This window comes from Barbatula barbatula (assembly GCF_947034865.1).
Source record: "Barbatula barbatula genome assembly, chromosome: 23".
Taxonomy (NCBI): Eukaryota; Metazoa; Chordata; class Actinopteri; order Cypriniformes; family Nemacheilidae; genus Barbatula; species Barbatula barbatula.
In genome coordinates this window covers 8627318-8653834 of record NC_136786.1, presented here as the reverse complement: position 1 = coordinate 8653834, position 26517 = coordinate 8627318, and the positions used below count along the sequence as shown (strand labels likewise).

Genomic DNA, 26517 nt, shown 5'->3' with positions numbered 1-26517 from the left:
GATAATCTTGTTCTTCAGTTTGAAAGCATATTTTTTGAGACAAAATGTAGGGTACAGAACACTGAGGACATATAATGAAAATAATCTAGAATATTCTGTTTAACAGTATTGTTAAAACAATGAAAGTGCAGACTAGTACGACATTCACAGAGCGAGTGAATATGTTTCACCTGTTTCTTCTCTTGTGTCACTCTTAAATAAACCTTTTTACTGTAATATACAATTTTTAGTTGCCCCAAAAACAGTACAAATCCTCAAAGGAGACGCAAATCGTTGCTGTGTAATTGACCTTATAGTTTAGGGTGCCTAATGTTCCCAAACAAGAACCACTTTTCGATGACTATTTAACTTTTCTGTCTGTACTGGGGCAAAAAAAGTAATTATATCTGCTACTCAAGTGGAAAATGTAATCAAAAAGTTAAATATAATGGAAATTCCTTGTGTTTGTTCGTAACAAAGTTTTGTTGAGGATAAATTAACATTAAAAAGGCAAATCTTTCTAATTGTTTTACAGTGCATAGTTAAAATGGAGCATCATTTATTTGGCTTTTCATTTTAAGAAGACAAAGCCAAAATCAGAGAGGCTGGCAAAATTGCTCTGTCTATCTGACTATTTGTTGCATGTGTTATGACTGAACTTAATTATACAAATAATACACAGAACTACACAGAACACTAAGGTGAATCGATCTCCTTAACGTCTTTTAGCAAATTGACAATAATATCTGGTTATGCACAGAATAGAAATTACACATCAGATACCTTAATGCTTCTCTGTTACACCCTGTAGATATAGCTTCAATTCAATGTTTATTTTTGGGTGAGCTATCCCTTTAACACATTAATATTAGATGCAATACAAAGTTACCTCAATCTCAACTTATGAAGAACTAAATAAACAAAAAAAGAACATTCATGAATTAATGGTGCACAAATTGTAATATTTAACATTACAAATAATACCAGTAATCTAGTCAAACACACCAGTTAAGACACTTGACATTGTAAGAAAATGAATAAAAGTGAATGAAATCTTTCTCCACAGTCTCCCAGCAACCAGGTATGCAAGGCTACATTGACCCCTGCGGTGCCATGACAACAGCCTTCGGCCCTGCCCATCCAGGTCAGCCCACCCCAGCGCATATGATGAGCTCCTACCCGCCTCCCCCCTCCTACTGCAGTCACCCGCCTCCCTCTTATGAACAGGTCCTTAGGTCTGCAGAGAAGAAGAACCACAATGAATCATCGCAATGAACCGCAAAAACAATACGTGACATGAACTAGAAAGCACCACACGTAAAAAATGGCTCGGAAAGACCAAAAAATGTTTTTCCTTTTTTCGGGACGACTTGTTTTTTTGCTTGCTTTCCATTCGTTGGAGGGACTACAAAGTCCTGGCTAGAGGAATTTTGAACAATGAAAGAAGAAATGGACTTCTGCCTGACAGAGGTTGAAACAACCTGTCAGAAGTGGAGAAGTTCGGGTGGAGCCTTTGACTCTTTTTCTTGATAACTGTGTGTGTTCTCATCCCCAGCGTGTGTGAAAGACGTCGTTTCGCCTAAAGCGGATGTCGGTTGGTAGTCACAATGGCTCACACGCTGAGAGACCAGATGTAAGCAATCCGTTGTCCTTCGGGAGAACATGTGTTTCTGAAAAAGCACACGAGGTGCCATGGAAAATAAGCACCGGATTAATTCGACATCAGTTCAGAGGCCCTGCAATGTCATGAACCTTTAAAACGGGGATTTGCCGATTTAGTCTGGTGTTTTATCCCATTTTCACCAGTGAACATCACATGGTCATGATGTCAATGACCAGTAGCCTATATTGCTGTGTAAAATCAACAGTAAAGGGTTTAATTGGTGAAGACCATGTGGAGAAAATTGTAGAGGACTAATTTGTTTCTTACGAGATCCCAGAGAAACTCGAAATAGATGATGAGCTCATAAAGAGGGAGTCTGTTGAAGCTTTTATTAACACTTCACAGTAGGAGACTGATAAATTCCTTCACATCTTTGCAGTGCATTTCATCTATAATACCTCTGTTTCACATACAGGCAGCCATAACGCAGAGAAGGATTTTGGGTTCAACATTTCATTTCGTCGAACACTTTCTATGAGTTTCTTGTGAATTGCTTGAATCAGTTCATAGAAATTAATTCTTGGAATACAGTTACCTTTGAATGACGTACAGTTGAACGATAAGGATTCACTCCGATGATAAATATATTTGTTATTTGGAGGGAGTGATGCATTTAGTTCAATAACTGTTTAGAAACAGTTCACCCTTAGGGAGAACTAGCCCTCTTTCAGTATCCTTTAAGGGACTGAATGTGCATGCAAAAAGTTGCATTTAGGCATCACTGGCTAGTTGAGTTGGAATAAATGCACATACTTAAATGATCTAAAAATGATAATATTACAAAAAAATTGTAAATCAATCGCACAGATTTGCAAAGCATTCCTTTACAGAAAATATACATGAATTTCATGTGCAAAAACAAACGCGGTCATGATATAGTACGTTGTTCATGGAGCATTTTGTGTGAATTTGTGTGAAAATGATGTGAAAAACGTCAAATTAAAGGGATAGTTCATTCAGAAATAACATTCTGTCATGAATTACTCGCTCTCTAGTTGTTCAAAACCTGAGAACATTTCTTTGTTTGGTTAAACACGGAGATATTTGGAAGAATGTTAGCACTTGACATTTCTGGGGCACCGTTGACTACCATAAGAAAACTTAAAATGGTAGTCGGAGATCCCCCAGAACTGCTTGCTTTCCTAAATTCCTCAAAATATATTCTTCTGTGTTAAACAGAACAAAACAAATGCAAATCGTTTTCCTACTATGGTAGTCAGTGATGCTCCAGAAATCTCCGTTGCGAACATTCTTCCAAATATCTTTCTCTATGTTCAACCAACCCAAAGACATTTATACAGGCTTGGAACAACTTGAGATCAAGTAAATCATGACAGAATTATCATTTTTGGGTTACTATCCCTTTAAAGGATTTTTTACGGTGAGGGTTAAAATAAGCAAAAATGCTCAATCCAATTCGCAATGTAAAGGTCTTTGCACATAGAGTCGGTGTCTCTGAATTGTCAAAACGCCTCTCGAAATGCTTGCTACGGATGCGGAAAACGCAGAAAATCGAAACCAGTCCGAGGTGTGTAAATGTGAAATCGTATTTATTTTTTAACGTGCGGAAATTTCGGACGCAAAATTCGGCCTTAAGCAACTTTTATTTACATGTATTTCAGATCAATTCAACACAACACTGACTGCTGTAATCTGTATTCGTAAAGCTGACTGTAGTGATTCGTTTTACACTGTAATTGTACAGTTTTATTTTACATTATTATATATTGACAGAAATAAACTGCAAAATCACATGTTGGGTATGAAATAACAGGAACAACATTTACGTTTTATTTGACATAGATGTTATTTTATGTCTATTCTTTTACCCTAGGTGCAGGAATATTATCATTTTTTACAGCGTACACATAACATGCCACACAACTTTCACACAATGCTAAAGACTTGTTTGAGGATCACATAAGCTATAAATCAGCACAAACGTCATGAAAGCATAGAAAGAATGATTCACTTATTTCCTCAAAAATCCTTTTTAAAGACCTAAGAAACATTAGGCAACTATTATCCGGCAGTCCTGGTCTATTATTTTGGAGAAAAACAGTGAAGAAGTTCTGAAAGTGTTGCTTTTTGTTATGTAGTTGTGGTTACATTGTTGATGGTTTAAACGGTTTCATCTGCTTGAAGTTTAACTATGCAAAGAGGAGACGTGTCCGTTTGCTATATATGTAAGAAACTGTTAGAATAGATTTTGTTTTAATATCACGTAATAATTTGATCTGGCATGGGTGGAGAGATGGTCGAAATGACCGAGTGTAGGTTTTAGCACAAGACGCATCGAAGGACAGCTGTGACATTTTACGGTGTCAAACATCATCTGCCTCTGTTGGAGTGACACATTGATAATTATGCAGCACTAGAAAAATCTGTGAGCTGCTACGGTGACAGAAATGTGGGTAGATATGACAGTTTATCAGTGCACTGTTGGTATTGAAAGGGAAAACAAGTGGCTTTATATAACCGCCAGACACGGTGCATGACCCAGTGTTCAATCGCACTAAAACACATTTTTGTAACATCTTAAGACGTTCCTTTTTAAGTTTTCCTTGTTTTATACTAGCATAAGGGTAAAGCATATTGCATCTGTTTTTGTGTAAAGGTACTCAACCATTAAAAGATTTAATGAAATGTTGTTCTCTTATTTAAGACACATTGCACATGACACCAGAGAACACAGCAGTACATTGATGTAAATGGAAAAATGCTGGCGCTTGTAAAATCAACAAAGCTCCACAAGGAGATAAATAAATAATGACTATAAAGCTGTTGTAATATTACAGTAGCTATTTTCATTACAGCTATAGTACTATTTAAATAAAAATGACATTTCTTTTTGACAAAAATACATCACTTAATAATTATACTCTATGCGTTAATGTTGATCAACTGAACATACAACAATAAAACATAAATAGTTTCTACATGCACCAAGTTAACATTGTATTGTGAAAATCCATGCATTATTTTAACCGCTCATGTCTGTGCCATGAGATTTGACATCGTCCACATTTTATGATGTTTTGTGACATTACGTCATTATTTTGTACTATAATGTATTCTAAAACACTACATGAATATGTTTATGTATATGGAAGTGTTTATCTATAGTAAGGCTGAGTAAAACACTCAGCTTTAGAAATGGCCAATCCCGTTATGGATGTGCCCTTCTCGGTCTAAACTTGAACTATAAATTCTCAGAGAATGTATATATTAGTATTGCCAAGATATTGAATGCTTTGTTAATACTTTACTTAACCCCTGATGATGGAGAAAAATATCAGTCTGAGGTTTCTATTTTAAGAGAGAGAAAAATGATATGGATGGGACTAAAAAACGTTTGTCCTTTTTAAAGACAAAATACCTTATAATGTACAAAAGCAATTAATATCCCAAAAACTAGAAAGATTTAACATAAAATAGTCTACGAATTTCCAATAATTTGTGTGTGCCCATTTATGAAGAATATGGATCGTTACAGATGTGACAATTCTGTTATGGCTGTGCCAATTCACTTACCTGATTATGAAAAACCATGCTTTAAAAAGTGCTTTACAACTTCACATGGGTATTTAAATCACCAAATATTGACATCTGACAAATCAGTATGGTAAAAACTTTATATTTGTTTACAAGATGCTTTTGAAGTTCGAATTCAAGGTGATCCAACTCAATATACACCCTTTAAACAGACAGCAGACTCCATCCTGACAAACGCTACGGAGTTTTCCTGCTATTAAAAAAGAAACTGCACTTCTAGAAAGTTCGGAAACATGACTTCAGTTTCATGTGAAATGTTGCCATATCCTTTAAGAATTGAGCAAGAAGACCTGTTCATTCTGTTCAGCACATAATGAGACATGTTCGGTTTGACCGGTTCAAAAAAAGCATTTATTGTGACATTCATAACACATTTACCATAAAAGGTCATTCTTTCCGGTACAATGGATTCTTTCATCACATTCATCCACATCAACTGGAACGAAACACTTTGACATACGCAAAGCACGTAATAATCACATTTTACCTACAGGCACATATACACCAGCACATTCCAACATGAGTACGTGTGTTACCATCCTCATGCAAAGACAACATAAACAGGTCCTGAACACATAAAACGCACCAAACCAATGCAAGCATGCAAAAACAGTTTCAGCAAAACATAGTGCCATAGATATACAGACAGAAATGAAAACAAAATGAAATCATATATATTAGCATACAAAAACAACAAATGAATAAAACCTACGAGCTACAAAGACACAACGGGGCGGTGTTTAAAGTTATAGGCAGAAGGTTGGCTTTTTTGCGTCCGTTGTGATGAGGAAGAAATCTCGTCTTCGTCATATTAAAGGGTTCATCTGGGATGTTCAAATGTGCGCTGTGAAAGCATGTAAAGCCCCAATGAAGGAGTCAAAGTCTGTGCCTCTAAACGTACAGGTCAAAGTTGAAAAGCAGGAAAGCAGGAGGTATCGGGCTGGGTGAGATCAGAGAGATAATGGATGGCTCCAGCCATTCCTAAACCCACAAAAAACACTGTGATCAGTTCAGGACACCCTTTATTGACAACAGACACATAACAAACATTCAATGCCCAAAGTGGCCAGTTGCTGTTGTGCGAAATGCTAAGTTGTCGTTACGCCGAAGATCCACAAACTACCCGGCTGATCTCCTGCCGCTGATGCGGTGATGTAACTTTGCATCATTGTTGTGGCGACGCTCTGCGTGGGAGTCGGGTCCATCTCCGACCGCTAGCTTCAGAGGAAGCGACGGGAGACGGCGACTGACCAATCAGAGTGTGACTTTTAATTAGACTTGGAGTGCAGGAAGTAGGTTACCATGACAACAACAAGGTAAAACAGCAGATAAATCACTGTAGATGCCAACTCGGTATAGCTGGCGGAGAATATAACTTGGCATGGTGAACACAACATATACAGATGGAGGTATTTCCGAAGTCTTAAAGTGATCTCATGTCGTTCAAAAACTGTCCGTGGAACACACGAGAAGATATTTTGAGAAATGTCTATGTGGTTTTGTGTCTGTATAGTGGAAGTCAGTTTAGTTACCGACATTTTTCAAAATACCTTTTTTTCGTTCTGTAGAGGTAAGTCATACTCATACAGGTTTGTAATGACGTGAACGTAAACAAATGATGAGAGAACTATCCCTTCACGGATTCAGGTTATGACTGTCAGGTGTCGACAGCTTATAAACGATATTTCTACTTTTTCCACTACTACAGGAAAAATAGATTCAGGCTTTTGGCTTTTTTTATTTTTGTCTTTTTCCCACTTTATTGCAGAAAGCAGAGTAAAGACATGAAATAACAGGGGAAAAGAGAGGAGGATTGGAAAATGTCATAAAATGGATTTGAACTTGAATTGCCGGCATGGGTGCCTCATTTCACTGTGCTAAATGCCCTTTTATAAACACAGACAACTTTTCTTAAAACTGTAAAAATAAAATGGACCATGGAAAAATTATAAAAATGGACCAAGTACACATTTCTGAACTTACGATGCATGATTCATCTGTGCATGAGTTTGATTTACATTGATCATGTCTACAGTAAAAACAACATTTTAAAGTTAAAAACAGACTTGGAATCTTTACGTAACGTTGTTTTGTAAGAAGCAAGGACAACCATCTGGAATACAGTCACTGCATTGAGATTTACAAACAACGTCTGAAGTGAAAATGCAAAAAAAGTGTAAAAGATAGTACAGTAGAAGGTACTTAAAGTGATGGTTCAACCAAAAATGTTCTCAAAATTCAGTCATCATTTACTCACCTCTTGTCATTTCAAACCTGTATGTCTTTATTTCTTCCGCAGAACACAAGAGAAGATCATTAAAGAAAGTCGGCACCGGCACCCATTCACTTCGATTGTACGGACACGAAACCAATGCAAGTGAACGGGGGCCGTTTACAACATTCTTCAAAATATCTTCTTTTGTATTCTGCGGAAGAAAGAAAGCCGTACAGGTTTGAAATGACAAGATGAAAAAATGATTGTATCACTTGAATGCATATGATCAGATTTACCTTCGAAAAGAGAATAAGGCCGATCTGGAATACGGCAGCCATGGGTTCCATAGTCCAGACACCATTCAGCAAACTGAAAGAAAAAAGAATCAGGATGCTTTCAGAAAAGCACTTTATAACGGTGGGGTTGAAATTAAGAAGCACACATATAATCATTTTTAAACATTCTGAAGAACATGATCAAGTGGCACATGATGCCAGTACTCTGTGGGGGGTTGTCCGGGTATCGCTAAGCGGTTTATAGGGTGTTCTGAAAGGATTTAGCATATTGCTTACCAACCCAAGTCTGCCTTCGTTTTCTATGATACAATGGCCAAGTCTGTGGAACATTTTAGCTTGTTCTTAAAATCCCTCAAGGGAAGAAAATTGCACAATCCTTTTCATCAATTTATGATGTAATGGTATTGTCTTAAAAGTATGAACATTAATAATACTCAGTTTTGCCTCAGCAAACAATTAGCAAGCAATGCTTATAAAACACGAATGACAAATTAAAATCTGATTTCTTTTGCCTATTTGAATCAGAAATGAGAGAAGAAACTCATTTATATTAAGTCTCAAACATGAATGCAAATGAAGATGAAGTCGGTGATTCACACGGAGCGAGACGTTTTAAACTGATCCCTGAACTCAAAAAGCCTCTGTGTTCTGTCTATGCAAATCTCTCAACCCACGTCCAGTTTCTCACAGGGAATAAAAACATGAGGGATGGATGTGAATTAATTGTTTTGACTGGCCGATTTCTGTTTCACCTTTTCACAGACACAGCGGAAACCTTTTCGCTCAAGCTGTTCAATTTGACGTGAGACGGCGTTATTCACTGCTCCACAATAGCTACAGAGAAGCCACTTTAGTCACGGGGGGAAATGAGAGATTGTGTCTGGCGGCGTGGGTTAATTTGGGCTGGAAAATGACTTTGGCTTTGAAAGGTTAGAGTGATAACACGAGAACAGCCGAGCCCATTATGCTTTCATTACTTAAGCAGGTTTGTCATGCGCTGACAATTATAGGCAAGTTGCCGGGAAACAAACATCTATTGGAGTCAGTGATCAGTGAACAGAAATCAATGTTTGCCGGCGAGTAAACAACAGCTAAAATTAGAAGTGAGTCCGGTAGCTGACCCTGGAATATCACTTTGCAGTCGATAATGGACTCCAGCTCGGGGAAAAATAGAAAAGGATACCGAATTGTTTTTCAACGGTTTTAATGCAGAAAATGTTGTATATAGACGGTTTCGGCGGCAACAACATAAACAGACGTTATGTCCGGTAGACCTCCACAAAGAATCAATAACTGTAGTTTTAATTTAATTTAATACCATTAATATACAGTAAAATAATAATATCAATTTAAATATAAAATAAAGTGTTATATTGTAACCAAACAGACCGTAACAGCATGCGTCCGATGAAACCGTCTATACTGTAGCGGCTGAATGTGATGACCGGGTGGCATAAACAGTTTGTACAAGATTTGATGTTAATTCTTCCTTAATAAGAGATGTATGGTACAAAACTTTAAAATCACCTAACTTAAGGTATTTACTGTAAAAAATGATATGGCAAAAATGCAAATGAGAGTGAATATGATAATATCGGTTTTATTCTAATATAAAAAACAATGCACAGAAAAACTAAAAGCTCAGACGAAATATAGCAAACACTGACTGTACTTTTATCTGTTATTAATATTTTGTTTATTAGCAGTTTAACCTCCAATTGCCACTCTGCAACATGCATGCACTTTTTTATTGTGACTTATTATATTTTTAAATAAAGAGCAAAGATGGTCAATTGACTAAGATGGACATCACCTTCGGCCAGTACTGTATTTAAAAGATTATAGTATTTTATGAACAATGTTTTACAAACTGTACATATTTGTGTCATGATTCTGCCTGCTCTTGTCTTGGTTTTCTGGTCTAGGGGCAGAATCATGACAGACCCACGTGTTTTATGTGGAGAGAAACATATTATGGTCAATCAGGATATAATATGCGTTCTCTCCTGTCTCGTCATTTGGCCCCGCCCCTCTCGTTTCTAGTATAGCTTTCCTCCTGTGTCGCATTACCCACTCCTGCCCATCGTTATCTCCTTTGTTAGTCTCCCTATATAATACCCTCTTGTCCATTGTCTTGTGTTGGTTGTACGTATTCGTGTATCCTGCCCTGTTGGAGTGTTCATGTTTCCTGATAATCCTGTTGAGTGTTGAGTGTTGAGTGTTGAGTGTTGAGTGTTGAGTGTTGAGTGTTGAGTGTTGAGTGTTGAGTGTTGAGTGTTGAGTGTTGAGTGTTGAGTGTTGAGTGTTGAGTTTTCAGTTGGTATCTTGTTTAATAGTGTTTTCCCCATCGAGGGTGTTTGTTTTGTTCCTGTTTTATTATTAAAGTCTATTCGTTAACCCCTTCATCCCTGCTGCCTGCGCTTGGGTTCTTCCACTACCACGATCGTGACAATTTGTTGATTTCTAACAAATTCGTAAAATCTTTTTGCTTATGTACAAACACTGCAAAACGTATTCAAGTCTGAAAAAAATACAAAACGTGTTTGGATTTAGAAGAATATTGCCTAAAATCCAACAAGCCAATTTGTGATATTAATATTATTTTTTTTGTCCAAAAGTAAGATTTCCTCGCTTTAAAGGGACACTCTAAACAAAAATACTCATCCTCAAGTTGTTTCAAACCTGTATACATTTCTTTGTTCTCTTGCACACATATTTTTTAAGAATGTAGGAAAACAAAGAGTTTACTACCCCATACTCTTGAATCACAAACACACACCTTGCAGGCACGATACAGGTACTTCTTATCCTGTGTAAGATGGTAGAGGGAGAGTAAGGCATATCCATTCCCCGCTGTGCCATGACAGAGCCCGTAACCTTTCCTCAGCAAACCTCTCTGCCAGATCACCTCTCCACATTCAACAGCATCTTTCACGTATTTATCATCCTTGAAGACCTAAAAACAAATCAAAAGAGTTTCCTGCCTTTTATCTTTTTTTTTATTCATCTCAGAATCACAGCAAAATTATGATTATGCATATACTGTATATATATATTCTTTATGTCTGTGTGTATTGCGTATGAAAATGTAATAAACTCTTAGTTGCTTTTAGTCATTAAAAAATAAGTCATACATTTTTAACATCATACTGTTACAAGTGTAATACAGTGTACATACGACTTAATAAACTTTGTTTCAGACATTAGTATTATGTTGTTTTATTCCATTATTGTGAGAATGGGAGTTTGTGTTGTGTGTGACACAAACAGGTCTGGCTTCTGGTGTCATTTGTCAAAACTACAGTGTTAAAAAAACTGGAAGAATAATTCAGTTTCCAAATATAACACCTGTCAATTTCCCTTCTAGCCCTGAAGTAACCACCGCAGACAGAGATAAAGAGAGAGTGAGATAGAGTGGGTGAGAGAGTCACTGTAGGGAGAGAGAATGTCTCCATCACTGTTTCACAGATGAACTTGAGACTTTGAGAAATAAACAGTACTAGAAATGAATACGCCTCTTTTGCATTATAAACATCAAGTAACACTTACGAGTTTGTTTTTGTGACATAATTCATTATAAAGTGTAAAATATGTAATGTCTGATAATGTAATGTTTCTAAACATGACTATGATGTGTCATTTAGAAACAATGAAAGTTTTATACTGTATATGTCACCACTAGATGTCGCTGTAGGATACCTTATGAAAAAAGCAGAACTAAGAAGCGTGTGACTTCAAGCAAGATCTTGTGCTGTAAACAATGATTTATATTACTGACACTGAATGGCACAAAAATAAAAATAAAATCCTAATACACAACCGTCCCTTCAATTTATTGATTATTTGCTCGATCATGTCCCTGAAGGACCCTCAACAGTACACCGTTTTAGGAGAAATTACTGTATTATTCATATTGAATAATGTTACATTTTTCTGTTACTACTGTTACATTTACAAACATGAATTTGTACAGAATCTGTTTTAAATGTTTGTTTGTTATTTGTTTGTACTGTGTGTGTACAGGTGCAGCTTCTTTTGTGGGGACCAAATGACCTCACAAGGAAAGTAAAACAGACAACACTGCATATTGTGGACCAGACAGTGGTTCCAAACAAGGGAAATAGATCAATAAATATTAAACGATTGACTTAATGTTTGAAAACATTATTTGTAAAAGATGTCTGTGGGGCTGAGATTTAAGAGTGGTTAATGGTTAATACCATTAGGTCAACATAAAAACAATAAAACAATCGATAGTAAGTCCAAACAAAACTAAAATGAAAGTGTGGTCCTGGTGTGGGAGAAAGAGAGCATGCGTCCCGTGATGAAAGTGGGAACGTGAAAGCTCCATTTACAGCATATGGCCAGTATGATTGTGTGCAATTGTACGTTTTTATATTTTGTCATGTGTGTTGTGTGTAAGCAGTGATGGGTGTGCACAGAAATGATGTCTCCAGATTGTGTATCTAGTAACAGCACAGTTTGTTTGTGGATGTGTGTTTGTCACTCACTTTATGAGCCATGATGAGCATATGCACCACCCCAGGTGCTCCATGACACCAGTGCACCAGTCTGTCGGTCTCGTTGCTGAGGGATGATGGGTAATTACCCGAGCGAAACTTCTTATGCCGCACGTAATCGACACTAGGCCGAAGCAGCTCATTCAAAACGTCCTGGTTTACTTTAGCACCGGGCTGCACACAGAAACACAGAGAAAAGGAAAACTCGCATCACTTTCAAAACCTACTTTTGAAAAATATACATGATCTAAAAATCGAATTGTCTAAAGACACAGAGTTTGTTTTGAGTAACACTTCTTGCACATCACTAACTGCAACATTAACCTATACATACATTTAATGTACGCAGAGACTGTTCACGTAAAGACGCAGACAAAATAAACAGCGCAAATTTGCATTCATTGATTCACTTATAGCTGTTAAAGAGCGGAGCCATGTGTCAAAGTGAATTTAGCAATGTTAGGCTTGATAAACCACTGAAGGTTCCTACAGAGCTACAAGAGCTACTGCTGTTAGACGAATTAAGAAGAGGACGGCATCCTAGCAGGAACAACAGCTGTGATCGACTGCGGAAGCAATGGACCCCTCACACTTCACAAATGTGCCACATCCACAGCCTCCGCTGATGCTACTTATTAGTGTTCATATAAAAAAAGGATGCCTACTGGTTGTTCGGAGCTTGAAAGTGCCCTTTAAAACCCACTGATATTACATTTCAAACTGAACGCATCCCTTTTTAGTGCATTAAACAAACCAGTGAATGCAACATCAATGCAACACAAGCCTACATAAATATTTACACACACCACTACAATACAGGCCATCGGACCATGTCCTCATGCGTCACCGTGATGCACATCCAACGTTACCTTGACGACCAGAAGCAAACCATCAGCTTGCATTATCAAAACCGCTTTGTTCCAAGCTAAATTATTTTTATTATCATTTTGTTATCTTTTACTTGGTCAAATATGAAATCACAATTTTATTTGACTTTTAATGTGAAAAGTAAATATTTGTATATAAACAAACCCCCCTTGATAGAAACATTTCTATAACTTGACCAACACACACAAATTATAGGAGTCTCCGGGGACACCCATTCGAGTGGGTGATGGTCGTCGGGAGTGGTGGTCAATAATGGAAAGTACAAATATAGACCATTGCAAGGAGATTCAGGATCAAGTCATTTCTTCCATTGCATTTTACAGTATAGATGAAATGAGTATAGAGATCAACAAAGAATAAGATGATAAGGGGATTTCAAGGTGGTTACGAATGTGTGTATATAGCTATTATATTATAAATATTACCAATATAAAATAATATATTATTAAGAAATTTGATCTAACTTTTGCTATATCACACCATAGGACACGTCACACATGTATGGTACATTCGTAAACTACGACGAATTTGGCCAATACACTGACAAATAGATGATTCATGAAAATGAATCATTTAAAAAAATGTATTCTTTTTCCGAATATAACTACTGCTGTGTGACCACCAAGAAAGTAAGTTCATAAAACAGTGCTCGAATCGATGCCCATAACTCCGCTGGAAGCTTTTCCAATATGAATTCCAGTTGCCTCAGGTGACCATTTCCTTCCAGATTGCATCTATAAACACTGGCGTGATCAGCCAGCCAAAACTCATTCACTTGTGTGGACCTGAGCTAAATGTGAACCATGAGTCTATCTGGGTCTATACCTCACGGTCACACATTTTGTTTAGAGCTAAACATTTTCAGGAAGGAATGGCTGATATAAGAAAGATATAGGCAGAAGAAAATATCATGTCACTATATTTTTAAATGTATATATTGATAGAGGATTTTATCCAAACAGTACATTTAAGTTTTATCCGTGCACCTTTGGTACAATATTGCATTTGGTTTTGATGCTTCACAAAATAGTTTTCACTTGAAAAGATGACTCAACATTGCATCCGATTAATTTTAATTGTTTAGTATGTAATATAAAACACTCCCCTGGGAAAAAATGCATACGTTGTAATATCTTACAGCTGTGCTATTTTAGGGACAAACTGATGAAACAAAACATTCAGAAAAAAGCATTCTCAGCATGTTTGAGAATGTTGCTAAATCTAACTGGTGTGAATCCTGACGCACAGTTTATGTATATTATATTATATTAGTTTATGCCCTTCTTCTGACAACTGTCTGTATTCATGTACAAGGTCAAATCAAGAATCGAATGGTTAGAATCGACCTTATTTTCAAGTACTGTACGTGTTGCTCTCAAATTGTCCTGCAAAAACACTGTGGTATGTACAACAAGACGTGACATTTTTGCAGCGCTGCACACAGACATCAATTTTGCTTTATAAATATACAGACTGATAATAATTTAATTAAAAAATTTGGATTATTGACTGATCCGGATGTGGATTCACCTTTGAATATTAAAGACTTCATACATGAATGTTGAATTTATGTTTCTAGTAACAAACAAGAAATTAATGCAGTAGAGACAGGTCAAAAGTTATCCATTTTATTAGAAAAGTAAAAGGGTTTAATAAAATCAAGGGGACATTGATTGAAAAATAAACAAATAAATAAAGACCGACACAGATAAATCTGTTATTATTTTTTAATATTCCATAAAAAATGAACTGAACTGACTGTTGTAAATTCATAGTCCAGAAGGGATTTCACCATAAGCCAAATGGCAGAACAACTCAATATTCTTCTTTGATGGTGCTTTACTGTCCAGTAGGCCTATAAATGGTATATAAAACACAAGAAATGTCCTTCTTACCTGCATGAGCATGTAGTAGATGCCGGCCAGGCCATGAGCTGCTCCAACATATTGTTTCTGGTGCCACTCGTACAGCAGTGGGCAGCGCTCGGTTTTCTTCTCTTCTTTTGACAAGTTCTTCCCCGACTCCAGAATAGCCATCACCACCTTGAAACAACAGATTTCAGCGGGATTAGACAGTAGTCCCTTTATGGATCAATGTGTTGATTATTTTACAGTCATCAGGAAGCACGTTTGTTCCAATTTATATTTTACATGATCGACAAATGTGAAATAACCCAACGACAGTCCTGCAGTAAAAGTGCAAGTTCTCGACTGCAGGAAAGCATACAAAAGCATGAAAGGGTTTAGCATTTCTGTAATCCAATGCAAGTATATGTGGTCCATTATTCTCCACTCATGTTCAAACTTCAAAGAGAAAGACCCCCATGCACTGCCCACTTCTGTGTATGCATGACCGATGAGATAAGACGTGACAGTCGTGTCTCCTGAGAGTCTACTACAGCGAGGTGCTGACAGGGCTACCCGTAAAAGATCTTTGATATCCAGCGGCGCTGCAGTGGCAGAGACACGGGCAGATAAAGAAAAAGTGCCTTATCATAACGCAGAAGCAAGTGCATTTAAAGGAACCGTTCCCATCAAAACGAAAAATCAACAATCACGCTCGGGCACGGTTCAGGGCAACCGTGCCTAGTGTGAGCACGATGTAAGTACGTAGTTATTTACTTGTCGTTGTGTCCGTCTGAAGCCATTTTACTTTTTCTTTATTAGAACAGAACACTGTTTTACATGTTGAGGCTTCAAGAGACAAAGGTAATGTTTTTCACTTCCAAAAGCATCTGAGTGGACATTGATCATTGTTATGATCCTTTAGCATCATTTTTAAAGCTTGAGGCTTAAGTCTCATCCATTGAAATTGCATGGAAATGGAGCAATAAACAGCCACATGGGTTTACAACATGAGTGCGAGTAAATAATGACAGAATTTTAAAGGGAACAGATAAATTGGTCTCCCTGTCTTTTCTCTAGAACTGCCCCATCAACAAATAAGAGCCCCTGCAGCATGAGACCGAGTGAATCCTATTGTGCATTCTGTATGAAAGCCAAAAGTAGAGATTTAACCCTTTGCCCAAATTATACCTCTATTCAGACATAATATGCTATCAAGCATATTATTATGCTCCTCACTTGTCAGATTAGACTATATTAACACTTCCAAAACAACAGAGTCATCATAAAGAACAAAATGAAAAGAATACTGCCATACTGATACATGGGCCATAAAATCTGTCCGTTCCGCATTTATTTGTATGTTAGCACCAGAACAAACAGAGGGTAGATCATTATTTATATATAAGGCAAAAAACAAGGGCCCGAAGATAGATCCCTGAGGGACACCAGTAGCTGAATATTGACTCCCATAGTAGGAAAAATCACAATGGCAATACAAAAGTGCTGAACTGTTTGCTTTTCTACATTCTTTTGTGTTCAAAATGTTCCTACTATGGTAGTCAATAATGGCCAAGAACTGTTTGGTTACAAGCATTATTCCAAATATCTTTCTCTGTGTTCAACACAACAAAGAAATTTGGAACACATTGAGGGTAAGTAAAAGTATGACAGAACTTTAAGTTTTGGGTGAACTGTTCCTATAAAACTTTACAAAAGCCCCCCGATGTCAATGTAAATGATATAATATGCATTAACTTTAAGCCAAGAGCTACTTGTTCCTAAACAACTATTTGCAGAAATAGTATCTGCATGGTTTCGAAAGCAAAACCCCCAAAACTCTCATTAAAAGATTTCCCTCAGAGGACAAGGCTGCTAAAAAGCCAAAAGACTTGCTAAAGAAGCAAAAAACTGCCATTAAACGCCTATTTTAATGCGTCAAATGTTTTAAGCTGCCATTAACTGTAAAAGCCTGAGAGAGAATAAACAGACCATGAATGTGTTTCCTTTAAAGTCACACATTAAAAACAACAAGATATAAAAGGGCCAAAGACAGCTAGAATAAAAGACTGTTTGTAGTCACTGCACTTAAATCGACTCCCTCTGTCTATCTGTGTATCACAGACATTAGATATAAAACAGATATATTTATATTAACATACAGTACAACATTATACTAGATTTGTGCTGGTATTCAATAAACTGATTAACTGTAAAATAAATAAATGCACATTAAAAAAACAGTTTAGTCTCAGTTATTTGTCTGTGTTGGAATGGCTTCTGCTTGTTCGTTGCCTTAACGTATACTTTGTCAGCCCTGACACAGAGGAGATGAAGAGAATGTGTGTGTGAGAGATCCACTTTTACACCTTTCAACCCTGCCAAATTCTTCCCATCTTCAAAAATGACACACACACACTTTCTTACAGACTCAAGGTGTTCACGGTTTAATTATTCCCGCCCCTGAAGGGTGCAATGCAGCAGAGCAAAGAAATGCTGCGGATTTCTATTGATGTCTTAGCCCGGACTGCTGCACCACACGCGTCTTTCATCAGCAGTTTTTTTAAGCATCAGATCTCCACGTCCTGAATTCAACTCAACCGCAAAATAAGGCAAACATGAAGTACACAGCGTGCCAACAAACTTATTTCTCGTTTCTTCTTTTTATGCTGCATCCGTTATACGTCCCACCCACATACGCCGTATTTGGACGGTGGCCAACACACGAAGGCTATTATGTATGACACAGAGTAAATCGGCCCACGAGAGGTTAAACATTTACAGCGCAGGTCAACGGGTTTAATTCATCTGACGCAGCGTCTGGGAAAAGAAGACATTCAAACAACCATCCTCCAGAGATCCGACAGAAGAAGCTACAGACTAGCAGTTTTTAGGAATTAGATGCATTGCCTGTTATGTCCCAAAAGAGTTTTTTATTTGTGGTATGACATAATGATCACCTTAGCAACCGTGGTGTCATCCACTGTCTCGGGCCCGATTTCTTTGTTGATGTACAGCAAGGCGAAGAGGTATCCGGCCCGCCCGTACAGAAGCTCATCGGGCATGTCCGAGTCGGGACTGAGAACCGAGCGCTGGAGCTGGAGCAATCTGAACAGAGAGAAATACACAAATTAAGACTTTGGGGGAAAATTCTTTTTTGGGGAAACATTTTCTTTTTTGCATTTCCACTAGAAGCAGAGAATTTAAACGACACTTTACAACATATATCTTAACATTAAATTAAATTATAACAATCTTAATCATCATTGAGGTTATTCCTTTCTCTGCACTATTAATTGAAACCTGCTTGTAAAAAACTAAATAAATCAAAAACGTGAGTGAGATCAGGGTTTATGGGATATCTAAACAGGCTCATGCTGAGAGCTGCAGTCTAGCAGACAATTCATCAGAGCAACGAGTAGAGAGCAAACAGCATGCACCCTGCAGAACCAATAACATCCACACAGACGCCATGAGCGAGACAGAGTATCAATATCGCAAAGGTGTTTGTTTCAAAAACACTTAAGAGCTTCTAAATCCCTATTCGGTTGGGATTAGTTTTACATTGGGATGTTACATTAAAGGTGTCCTGAACTAGCCGTTTTTATTATTTTATACTTATGAAGCGTACGCGTTTTTTACAACAGAAAAGATAAAAATCACTTTATAGGCTATTTTTTACCCGGGTTTTGAGGCCAGCTTGACAAACGCTCCGTTTTAAGGGCGTGCCGCATGGAAGACTTGGAAGTAAAAGCCCACTGCTATGACTGGATAGCAGTTTGCGTAGCCTTGGAGCCTTCTGCGAATTTGGTTAGACACGTAACGTTAGGTTACACATAATCAGAACATATCCAGCGATCTCTAACAAAGCAATAGTGACGCATTGTACAAATAAGATCGCTTCGCCATTCCTGTCGGATGACTGCACAGCACTGCTTTTTATTTCATTCTCTCCGCAAATCCAAAGCTGGAACGTCTTTAAAAATAAACTTTAATCACAAGTTCCTGATGTGAGAAACCAAAGTTAGGTTATGCAGCGACTGTGTTCTTCCACAACCAGGCCCTGCACAATATTTTGCGATCTTTAACGGCACGTTTATTGCTCGCCACTGGGTGAGGCTAGAGAAGTAGTTGTATTCTTCTGTGGATGCGGTGTTCAAGGTGCAATGCAGGACCTGGCGTTCGCTGGGCCTGGTGTCAAAGACAATTGTCATTTCAGTAACATGGGCGTTTTCGGTTCTGACACTTAAAGGAGGATCGCTTGAATACGGCTACCTCTACAAAAGCTCGGGTTAAATTGTATTTCTTAATTCATCGGCCCTTTAATGGCCAATTCGCACCGGATTAAAAATCTAATAAACTACCAGAAGCGGGAGGGGTAACTCGATTTACGCATCATGTGCGTATGACGTTTCTTTATGATCACATGTGCACAAACATATACACCACATAAGAGATCATATATATAAATCAATCAGCCGGTTGTGTGAATGAACCCCGATGCTGTACATTACACCGTTTATTACACAGCTACTTACCTCATAAGTAAGTTATTACATAATTTGGAAAATGTTATTACCTCATTTGTAACCAATGCGAGCCTTCCGCGAGGAAAACCTGTGAGGTACAGTATATAGGTCCGGATAAATGATTTAGCCTATTGTATTAAATTAAACCTACCGAGCTTTGTATCTCCAACAAGTGCTTTTTCCCACCTCCTAAAAGGCAACTGAATGCTTCTTCATCAGCGTCAATACTCGAACAACCGCGGAAAATTACATTTAAACACGAAAAGGCATAACACATTTACGTGCATATTTACAGCTGGTGTATTCACACTGGATGAGGTTATTCCAGACCTTTTTACAGAAGGTAAAAGTCTCCGTAATCAATCTCGACATTGTCCGTTATTATTACTGAGATGGCACATTCGGACAGGACTTACATTTCTGAGAAAGTAATGTTTTAATTGCTTTACCCCACCTCCCCATATACAACGATCTCAAACTCCGCCTCATTCCTGTATTAACTAGTTTTGATGTCAGGACAGATCTGTTTTGAGGTCGGATCGAGTGTATCTAGTAACACGATTCCATTGAAACATATACAAACTGCTTAAATAACCACTCATTTTATAAATTATTATTAAAAGTGACAAATGAAATAATAGTCTGTTATTAGGGCAAATTATAGGCCCTGAAAGTCTAAAACTGCAGAATATCGGTCTTATTGATGTAGGTCGGACTGAGTGTCCTTTACAATCAGAGGATGCCGAAGAAGAAAAAGACTGAAAATGGTTCTTACTTAGTGATACACTCCTGGGACTCAGCCTGGTTCTGTAAGCGGTGGTGTACAACCGCACCTACGGCTAATGGCCCAGCATCTCCACAAAGGAAGGTGACACGCCGTCCGTTCAGGTTGCGCAGCGTGCGCTTGACGTAATCCAAAGCGCGCTGCAGGTGACAGGCCTCCAGGGTCACGCGGTGAAGCTGCAGGTAGAGTAGGGCTATGCCTGGAGACGACATTCATCTTTCAATGCATCTGGATGCCAACAATTATACAATAAATAATGAAGAATTATTAACATCAAAATGTATCGTTTAAAGTCCCTCTGTGGCTGAAATCAAGTTTAAAGGTTGTTTATATGTCAATGTCCGAGGTGACGTGAATGAGTGGAGGCAGGGGATAATATTCATATTAATGAATCTGCGTATAATAAATGAGGTGAGAGTGTTAAGTTAAGATTCAAGTAATTTTAAGTCATGAAGAAATGATTGTCACAGGAGAAAACTTTTACATTGATAAAATTGTAAAAACGCAGTGGGACTCCGCTGTATTGGGGAGGGGGTGTTGCCAGCTCGAAATGCATTTTCAAGTCCACATTGAATTATGCAACACCCAACACGCTGTGTATGAATGAAAATGCAATCCCAAATGAGAATGCAATCCCAAATGAAAATGCAATCCCAAATGAAAACGCAATCCCAAATGAAAACGCAATCCCAAATGTTAAACCTGTAAATGCATTTAGAGAAAATTACAGCGGTCACACTGAAGCGGCAATCACAATCTCCTCAAATATAATTTGACGGATGTTTTATTCACATCAGATACACAATATCTGCACTGTAAGCAATTGTTAAGACCACTCCATTCTTCTACCAGTTTCTTAAATTTGTGTATTTTGAGAGAAGTGGATCAACTCATTTACATTTATACATTTGGCAGAGTAATTTATCCAAAGCAATTTACAAGTAGGAGCGCATATAAATTTGCATGATGTAACGTTAAATCTAATGATGTAAAAGCAATACATCAGCTGCTGTGGCTCTGCGGTGTGTCACGTGATAAGCAGTGCCCCGTCGCCATGGAAATGTAGTGATAGGCTACCTTCTTAATGGTCGCTTTGGAAAAGCTAGTTAAACACTGAAACGGGTGTCAGGTGTAGCCCAGCTTCAGGAATATGGTTTCACAGCCAAAAGGTAGAAAAAGTGAAAAGCATTGTCTAGAGACTTTTGCACAAGAGTAGCACTTTTTGGTCTTTAATGGTGGTGCTGTTTCATTTGTCTCTTTTTTCTGTTAATTATTAAGAGTTTCAGAAAACATTGTTTGGTCTTATAAGATAAAAACATGCACAGAAAAAGTTGTGTGGATGGTTGATTATTTGTCTAAATTATTATTAAAAATATTAAATATATATAAAATGTCATTGTACTACAAAACCCTGTATGTTTCAGAGCTCAAAACTTCCTTGCTAGTCCAAAAACTATGTCAGAGAAGAGGAGCAATCTCAAATGTCCAATATAAAAATACAGTCCATCCGGTGTGTAGATCCAAAAACGTATAGCCAAAAAAAGAAAAAGTAAAAACACACACGGTTTTATGCAGGGCTTACACCTCCTAAAAAAAAGCCTCAAAAATCAAAAATGCTAAACGTTTTTAAGAGACAGCCCGAGGAAGAGCCATGCCTAGGGGCGGTGTTAGGGCAGTTGCCGTACTCCAGCATTCAGACAAAACAGTGGAAAAAAAGTGTGCATAAATTATGCTCATTAAAAATTATCTAAATATTTAATGTATTTGTATATTTTTTGCATAGGCGTTGGAAGCATGTGTATTTTAGAGTGTTAAAACAACGCTCGCTCATCAACAGCTTCTATGGTGTAGTGAGTAAGACTACATTTTCACATATTAAATCATATAGGCATTTATTTTCACCTGGTGCTATAGGCGTAGTAGTGAGGTCTTTACTGCTGACATATGCCAATCATTACTTTTTATTTTAACAGTCATATAACAATCTCATCTGCCTGAGCCAGATGTATAAATATTGCAAGATGAATAATAATTGTGATGTTATCTGTAGATAATTCAAACATGTCCTACATGTACCAGTGTTGCCCAGTTGCAGTTCACTGCACTCAATATCCGCGCGTCTTTTTGGATGTGTTTTTTCATTGCTTCAACCTCGCCGCTACTTATGCAATAAATTGCACCGCGACAAGGTAAAACATGTTTTATATTTAATCCCGTTCGCTGTTCACTTCATTTAATGTTTGGCCGATATTTTAGACCCGTACCCGATTACCGTAGTCGTTGGTGGTTATGACAACATCTGGCTGTGGGTTTGAAGCGATTGTCACACACAGTATAAACCAGAGCGGAAAATAGCCTATTCATTTTAAATGTAAATGTGTGTGTTGATAAAAAAAGTAACGAGGGGCCAAATTGTAATTGTGACCTATCGGCGATAAAAAGTTGACTCATGAACACATTAACTGTTGATGCATGCCGATTTTGTTTAGTATTCACCTGTCCAGCCTGTATAAGTCGAAAAATCGTGTGGATCTGCAGTCTTCAAGCCCTCCTCCATTTGCTGAAGAAGATCTTTGATCTTGTACTGCACTTTCTTCTCAAAGGCATCACTGAACTATTTCCAGGGAAGAAAGACAAAGTTCACGACTATTAGATAACCAACAACTAAAGTCCCCGCTGTGTGCATAGTTGAGATCTAAAGAAGACTGAGAAAGCTGTAAAGTAAACAGTTATTTTACAAAAATAAATTGTACTATTCAAACATTGTGTATTCTGTAATCCATGTCATAATCCATGTCAGAAACATTTTTACGTTAAGAAAACCTCAGATTGCCCTAAAACTCAATAAATGTTGCCTTAAGGCTGTGCAACATAAGCATACAAGTTTTGATAACCTTAGAATCAAATAAAGACTAAAGAGAAAAGATAGTGGTTTACTGAACCAACTGTCTTCTGTGATTATGTCACAATGGTACAAGGGGGAATTTGGCACCTCATGGACCCGGTGGTCACCGAAATACAAAGAGAGCATTTAAAAAGAAAAAAAAAATTTCATTTAGGCTAGTTACCAAAATACAGTATCTTCTATTGTGTTCTGCAGAAGAAGAAAAGTCATACAGCATTGAAATGAGTAAACGATGAAAGAATCCCTTTAATGGGAATGAGAAAATCCTTATTCCCCCACTAGAGGCGGTGGATAAAATTACATAAACATGGCAACCCCTGATAATGCAGCAAATAATCACAAAATTGTTTCTTTGGGTGTTGATTTACATTTTTAGCAGAATTTCTCAGAAATTACCCAATGTCGATGGAGAAATGGTGGAAGCACTCAAGGGATTGTGGGTAAATATTTGAAATAATATCCAATATGATTACACAAGCGTAATATTCTGGATACACGCACAACCCTAACCTTAATGCAATAGTGGTAACCCTGTCGGTTTTAGCAAGCACTGATAAACCAGATCAAGTCAGCCACTGTTGTGCTTCAAAGCAAGTGAAACAACCTCCTCTCTTCTCAGTCTGAATCTCAACACCAGCGGTAGGCTTCTCTGGAAATGTGTATTTTAAGCAGATGCTGTGAAGAAAGCAAGCATAGGTACAGCTTGCATTTGTGCAGTGAACTGCGACGGTAATAGGATAGTAAATAAGTTAGTTGACGATGCTTCAAGAACAACCAACATTCCGGCGAAATCTATGAGTCTAAAGCCCTATTCGGACGGTAAACTGGCGTTTTCCTTCGTGATTAATTCCTACTGTACAACAACAAAAATATGCTGTATTTGATCAACAAGTTAGTTATTCTCTCCATAATCATCCAGAAAGCTGTGAGCCTCAGGAAACACTATAAGCCTATATCAAATAGTATTAAAGTAATACTATAATAAAGTCTTTTAAACATTTAACAGGCGTATTATGCAGTGACAAGTGGTTTTGCATATTGGCATAAGGGTATTTGCCATATCCGTCGTTGCCAATATTGCAAATCAATCTTTCAAAAGTTATTTGTCATTGGCTAAAACTATGACACTGTTGCCAGGGGGGTATTGTGATGTATGACCTCTCTATTGTTTTGTGACTATTAACTGGCTACCCGATATGCACTTTATATCTGATTAGCCTAATACATTTTATTTGGAGCATCCTGACTCAACCTGGTACCCCGCATGAACTCTGCAAGGTGCCCGCTAAACACAGTGCTCACCCATAATGCTCAAGACAGTAGATAAATCTGTGACTGTACGTCAGGAAAGTTTATTATTAGCAAGTGTTATAAGCTTTAATATATTCAAGTGCAAAAATATCTGAAAGAAAACTGGATTTGGTTCTGTGAGTGTAAAAATAAGGCATCACGTGTTTAAAGTTTGACGGTGTGTTATCAACAAGTAGTCCTCTGGAGGATTTAAGATATTTTGGTAGCCCTCGCTTACAAAAAGGTTGGAGACCCCTGGATTATAGTATGGGTAGTATTGTCTCAATTGGACTACTAGCGTTTTTATACTAACCAGAAGTATATCGGATTCCCAGACGAAAATCTACTTGTTCATTGTACATTTAATGCCGTTTTCCTCTATTTTGAAGCGTTTTCACTCTGCAGGAGAGTTTTGCCTGATAACCCCGCCTCCCTTCCGACCTTTGAGTACGTGAAGTGTCCACAGTTCCACACTTCATACTTTCGGTTGAAAAAGTGCATCATCTGTGTACTTAAAGTGCACTTCATTTTGAGAATGTTCAATGCGCACACGTCAAAAGGGCGTAAAGTGCGCGATTTGGGATGAACCTTCAATCCAATGGATGAGCTACAGCCGTTTCTGAGTCTGAAATATACGACATCTATTTCCTCTGAGTTAGGCTGCCTTACTATATTTAGACACTTGACAGACCTGAATTATTACTGTATAAAAACCAGACAACTTAAAACGTTAACATGTTTATTAATCAGTAAGTGGACAGTCTGGAGGGACGTCGCGTGCAAAAATGAAAAGCTGCAAATGGACCGATAACAAACCTTTCCGTTCGCATCAAAAGGATCGTTGCTGTTGCTGTCACTGTCCCCTCCTGCATTTGAAGGCACTCCCTGGTCCCAGTCTGAGAAAGGGTTATTAAAACTGCGCTCCTCCATCTCTGATTCGGAGCCCGTGGCAAGCTTCAGTCTTTTTGACATGTTCTCTCCCATTTCAACGGCGGCTCGCCAGGGACAAACACACTACTGCTGGCGTGCGGAGAAAAACGCGTTTTCGTTTTCTCGTTTGAACACTGAGGCTGGTCCTGATGCTGCTTGATGCTATTGATAAGGATTAGAAGTCACTCCGAGGGCATTTGTGGTTGTACCCCTTTTGCAAGAAATACAAAAACGTGCAAAATGTTAAAAACGTTAAAATAGAAACTAAAACAAGCATTGGACGACAGTTTAGCCGAAATCACAATTATGTCATTAACACGCCAAACCCCGTATGACTTCCTTCATCCGTCAAGCCCAAGACAGAATGACAAGGACTGACAGTCTGTGACCATTACACTTTCATTCCCATACAAGTGAATGGGGACTGAAGCTGTCAATATTCTGCATCGTTTGAGCTTCACGGAAAACGAAACTCGCACGGACTGGAAATGACACGATGCCGCAAGGTTACAGTTTGGATCAAGCGTTTATTTAATGGAAATCGGTCATTCATAAAGTTCCCCTGAACAAAATCTCGAGCACAAAATATTGCGTCGTCGTAAAACTGTTTCCCAAGCGAACCAAAGCAAAACATGGCCATGCACATTAGACTCTATATTCATAACAGCGCATCCCATTCATGAAAAGCGAACACGTTTAATAGCAAACGATCTGTTAGATGCTTACATTTCAGTGCTGCATTGTCGGGAGACGCAGATGTTGAAATAAAGCAGAATGATTTGAGTCCTGAAGAAAATGTTCAGCCATTCACCATCCTCCAAAAGAAAGCATCAATGCGATCAAATCAGTTAAAGCCCGTCTGGGTGCATCGTCCTCCATCGCAATCCCCATGTGCAATTGTACCACTTCTTTGCTTTTTCATTTCCGGGATTAGACTTTCTCTACACGCACCGAGTGGACAGGAGATCCGGCTGGTGACACCAGAGCAGACAGATCTCTATCTTGAACACATTTGAGACACTGGGGCAAACAGATGGCGAGTCCGTGGTGTGAATTGCTCCACCAACCAGGATCATACAGCAAACAAATCCATAATCCCCCTCTGCATCGCGCCCTCTC

At 38.0% G+C, this 26517-nt stretch overlaps 2 protein-coding genes across 4 annotated transcripts in view; one reads left to right on the top strand and one right to left on the bottom strand.

The window, feature by feature from the left end:
- The window catches only part of vopp1b (VOPP1 WW domain binding protein b), a 30676-nt gene extending 26391 nt beyond the window's left edge, over positions 1-4285 (top strand). Inside the window, exon 5 of the mRNA XM_079447309.1 lies at positions 1046-4285. Within this exon, the coding sequence (XP_079303435.1) occupies positions 1046-1254 (209 nt within the window). The 3' untranslated portion in view covers positions 1255-4285. The remainder of the gene's footprint in view (positions 1-1045) is intronic.
- On the bottom strand, positions 16-26517 carry lancl2 (LanC lantibiotic synthetase component C-like 2 (bacterial)). 3 transcript variants are annotated; one of them, XM_079447306.1, is made up of 10 exons: positions 26125-26517; positions 25285-25609; positions 22770-22887; positions 20265-20472; positions 17921-18068; positions 15012-15158; positions 12220-12402; positions 10488-10664; positions 7709-7781; positions 5529-6178 (listed from the first exon to the last, which is right to left on the bottom strand). In XM_079447306.1, the coding sequence occupies exons 2-10, from the start codon at positions 25450-25452 to the stop codon at positions 6102-6104; spliced, it is 1299 nt and encodes a 432-aa protein (XP_079303432.1). In that variant the 5' UTR covers positions 25453-25609; positions 26125-26517; the 3' UTR covers positions 5529-6101. The 3 variants fall into 3 exon arrangements, with proteins under 3 accessions (XP_079303434.1, XP_079303432.1, XP_079303433.1); XM_079447308.1 differs by lacking the exons at positions 5529-6178; positions 26125-26517 and adding an exon at positions 16-1216 and having other exon boundaries at positions 25285-25497; XM_079447307.1 differs by lacking the exon at positions 26125-26517 and having other exon boundaries at positions 25285-25901.

Coding starts and splice junctions, on each gene's coding strand:
- lancl2 (XM_079447306.1), bottom strand. CDS start 25,452: ATGGGAGAGAACATGTCAAAAAGACTGAAGCTTGCCACGGGCTCCGAA. Junction 18,069..20,264: donor TCCCAGGAGTGTATCACTAA/GTAAGAACCATT, acceptor CTCTCTGTTCAG/ATTGCTCCAGCTCCAGCGCT. Junction 12,403..15,011: donor TCTACTACATGCTCATGCAG/GTAAGAAGGACA, acceptor TTCTGTGTGCAG/CCCGGTGCTAAAGTAAACCA.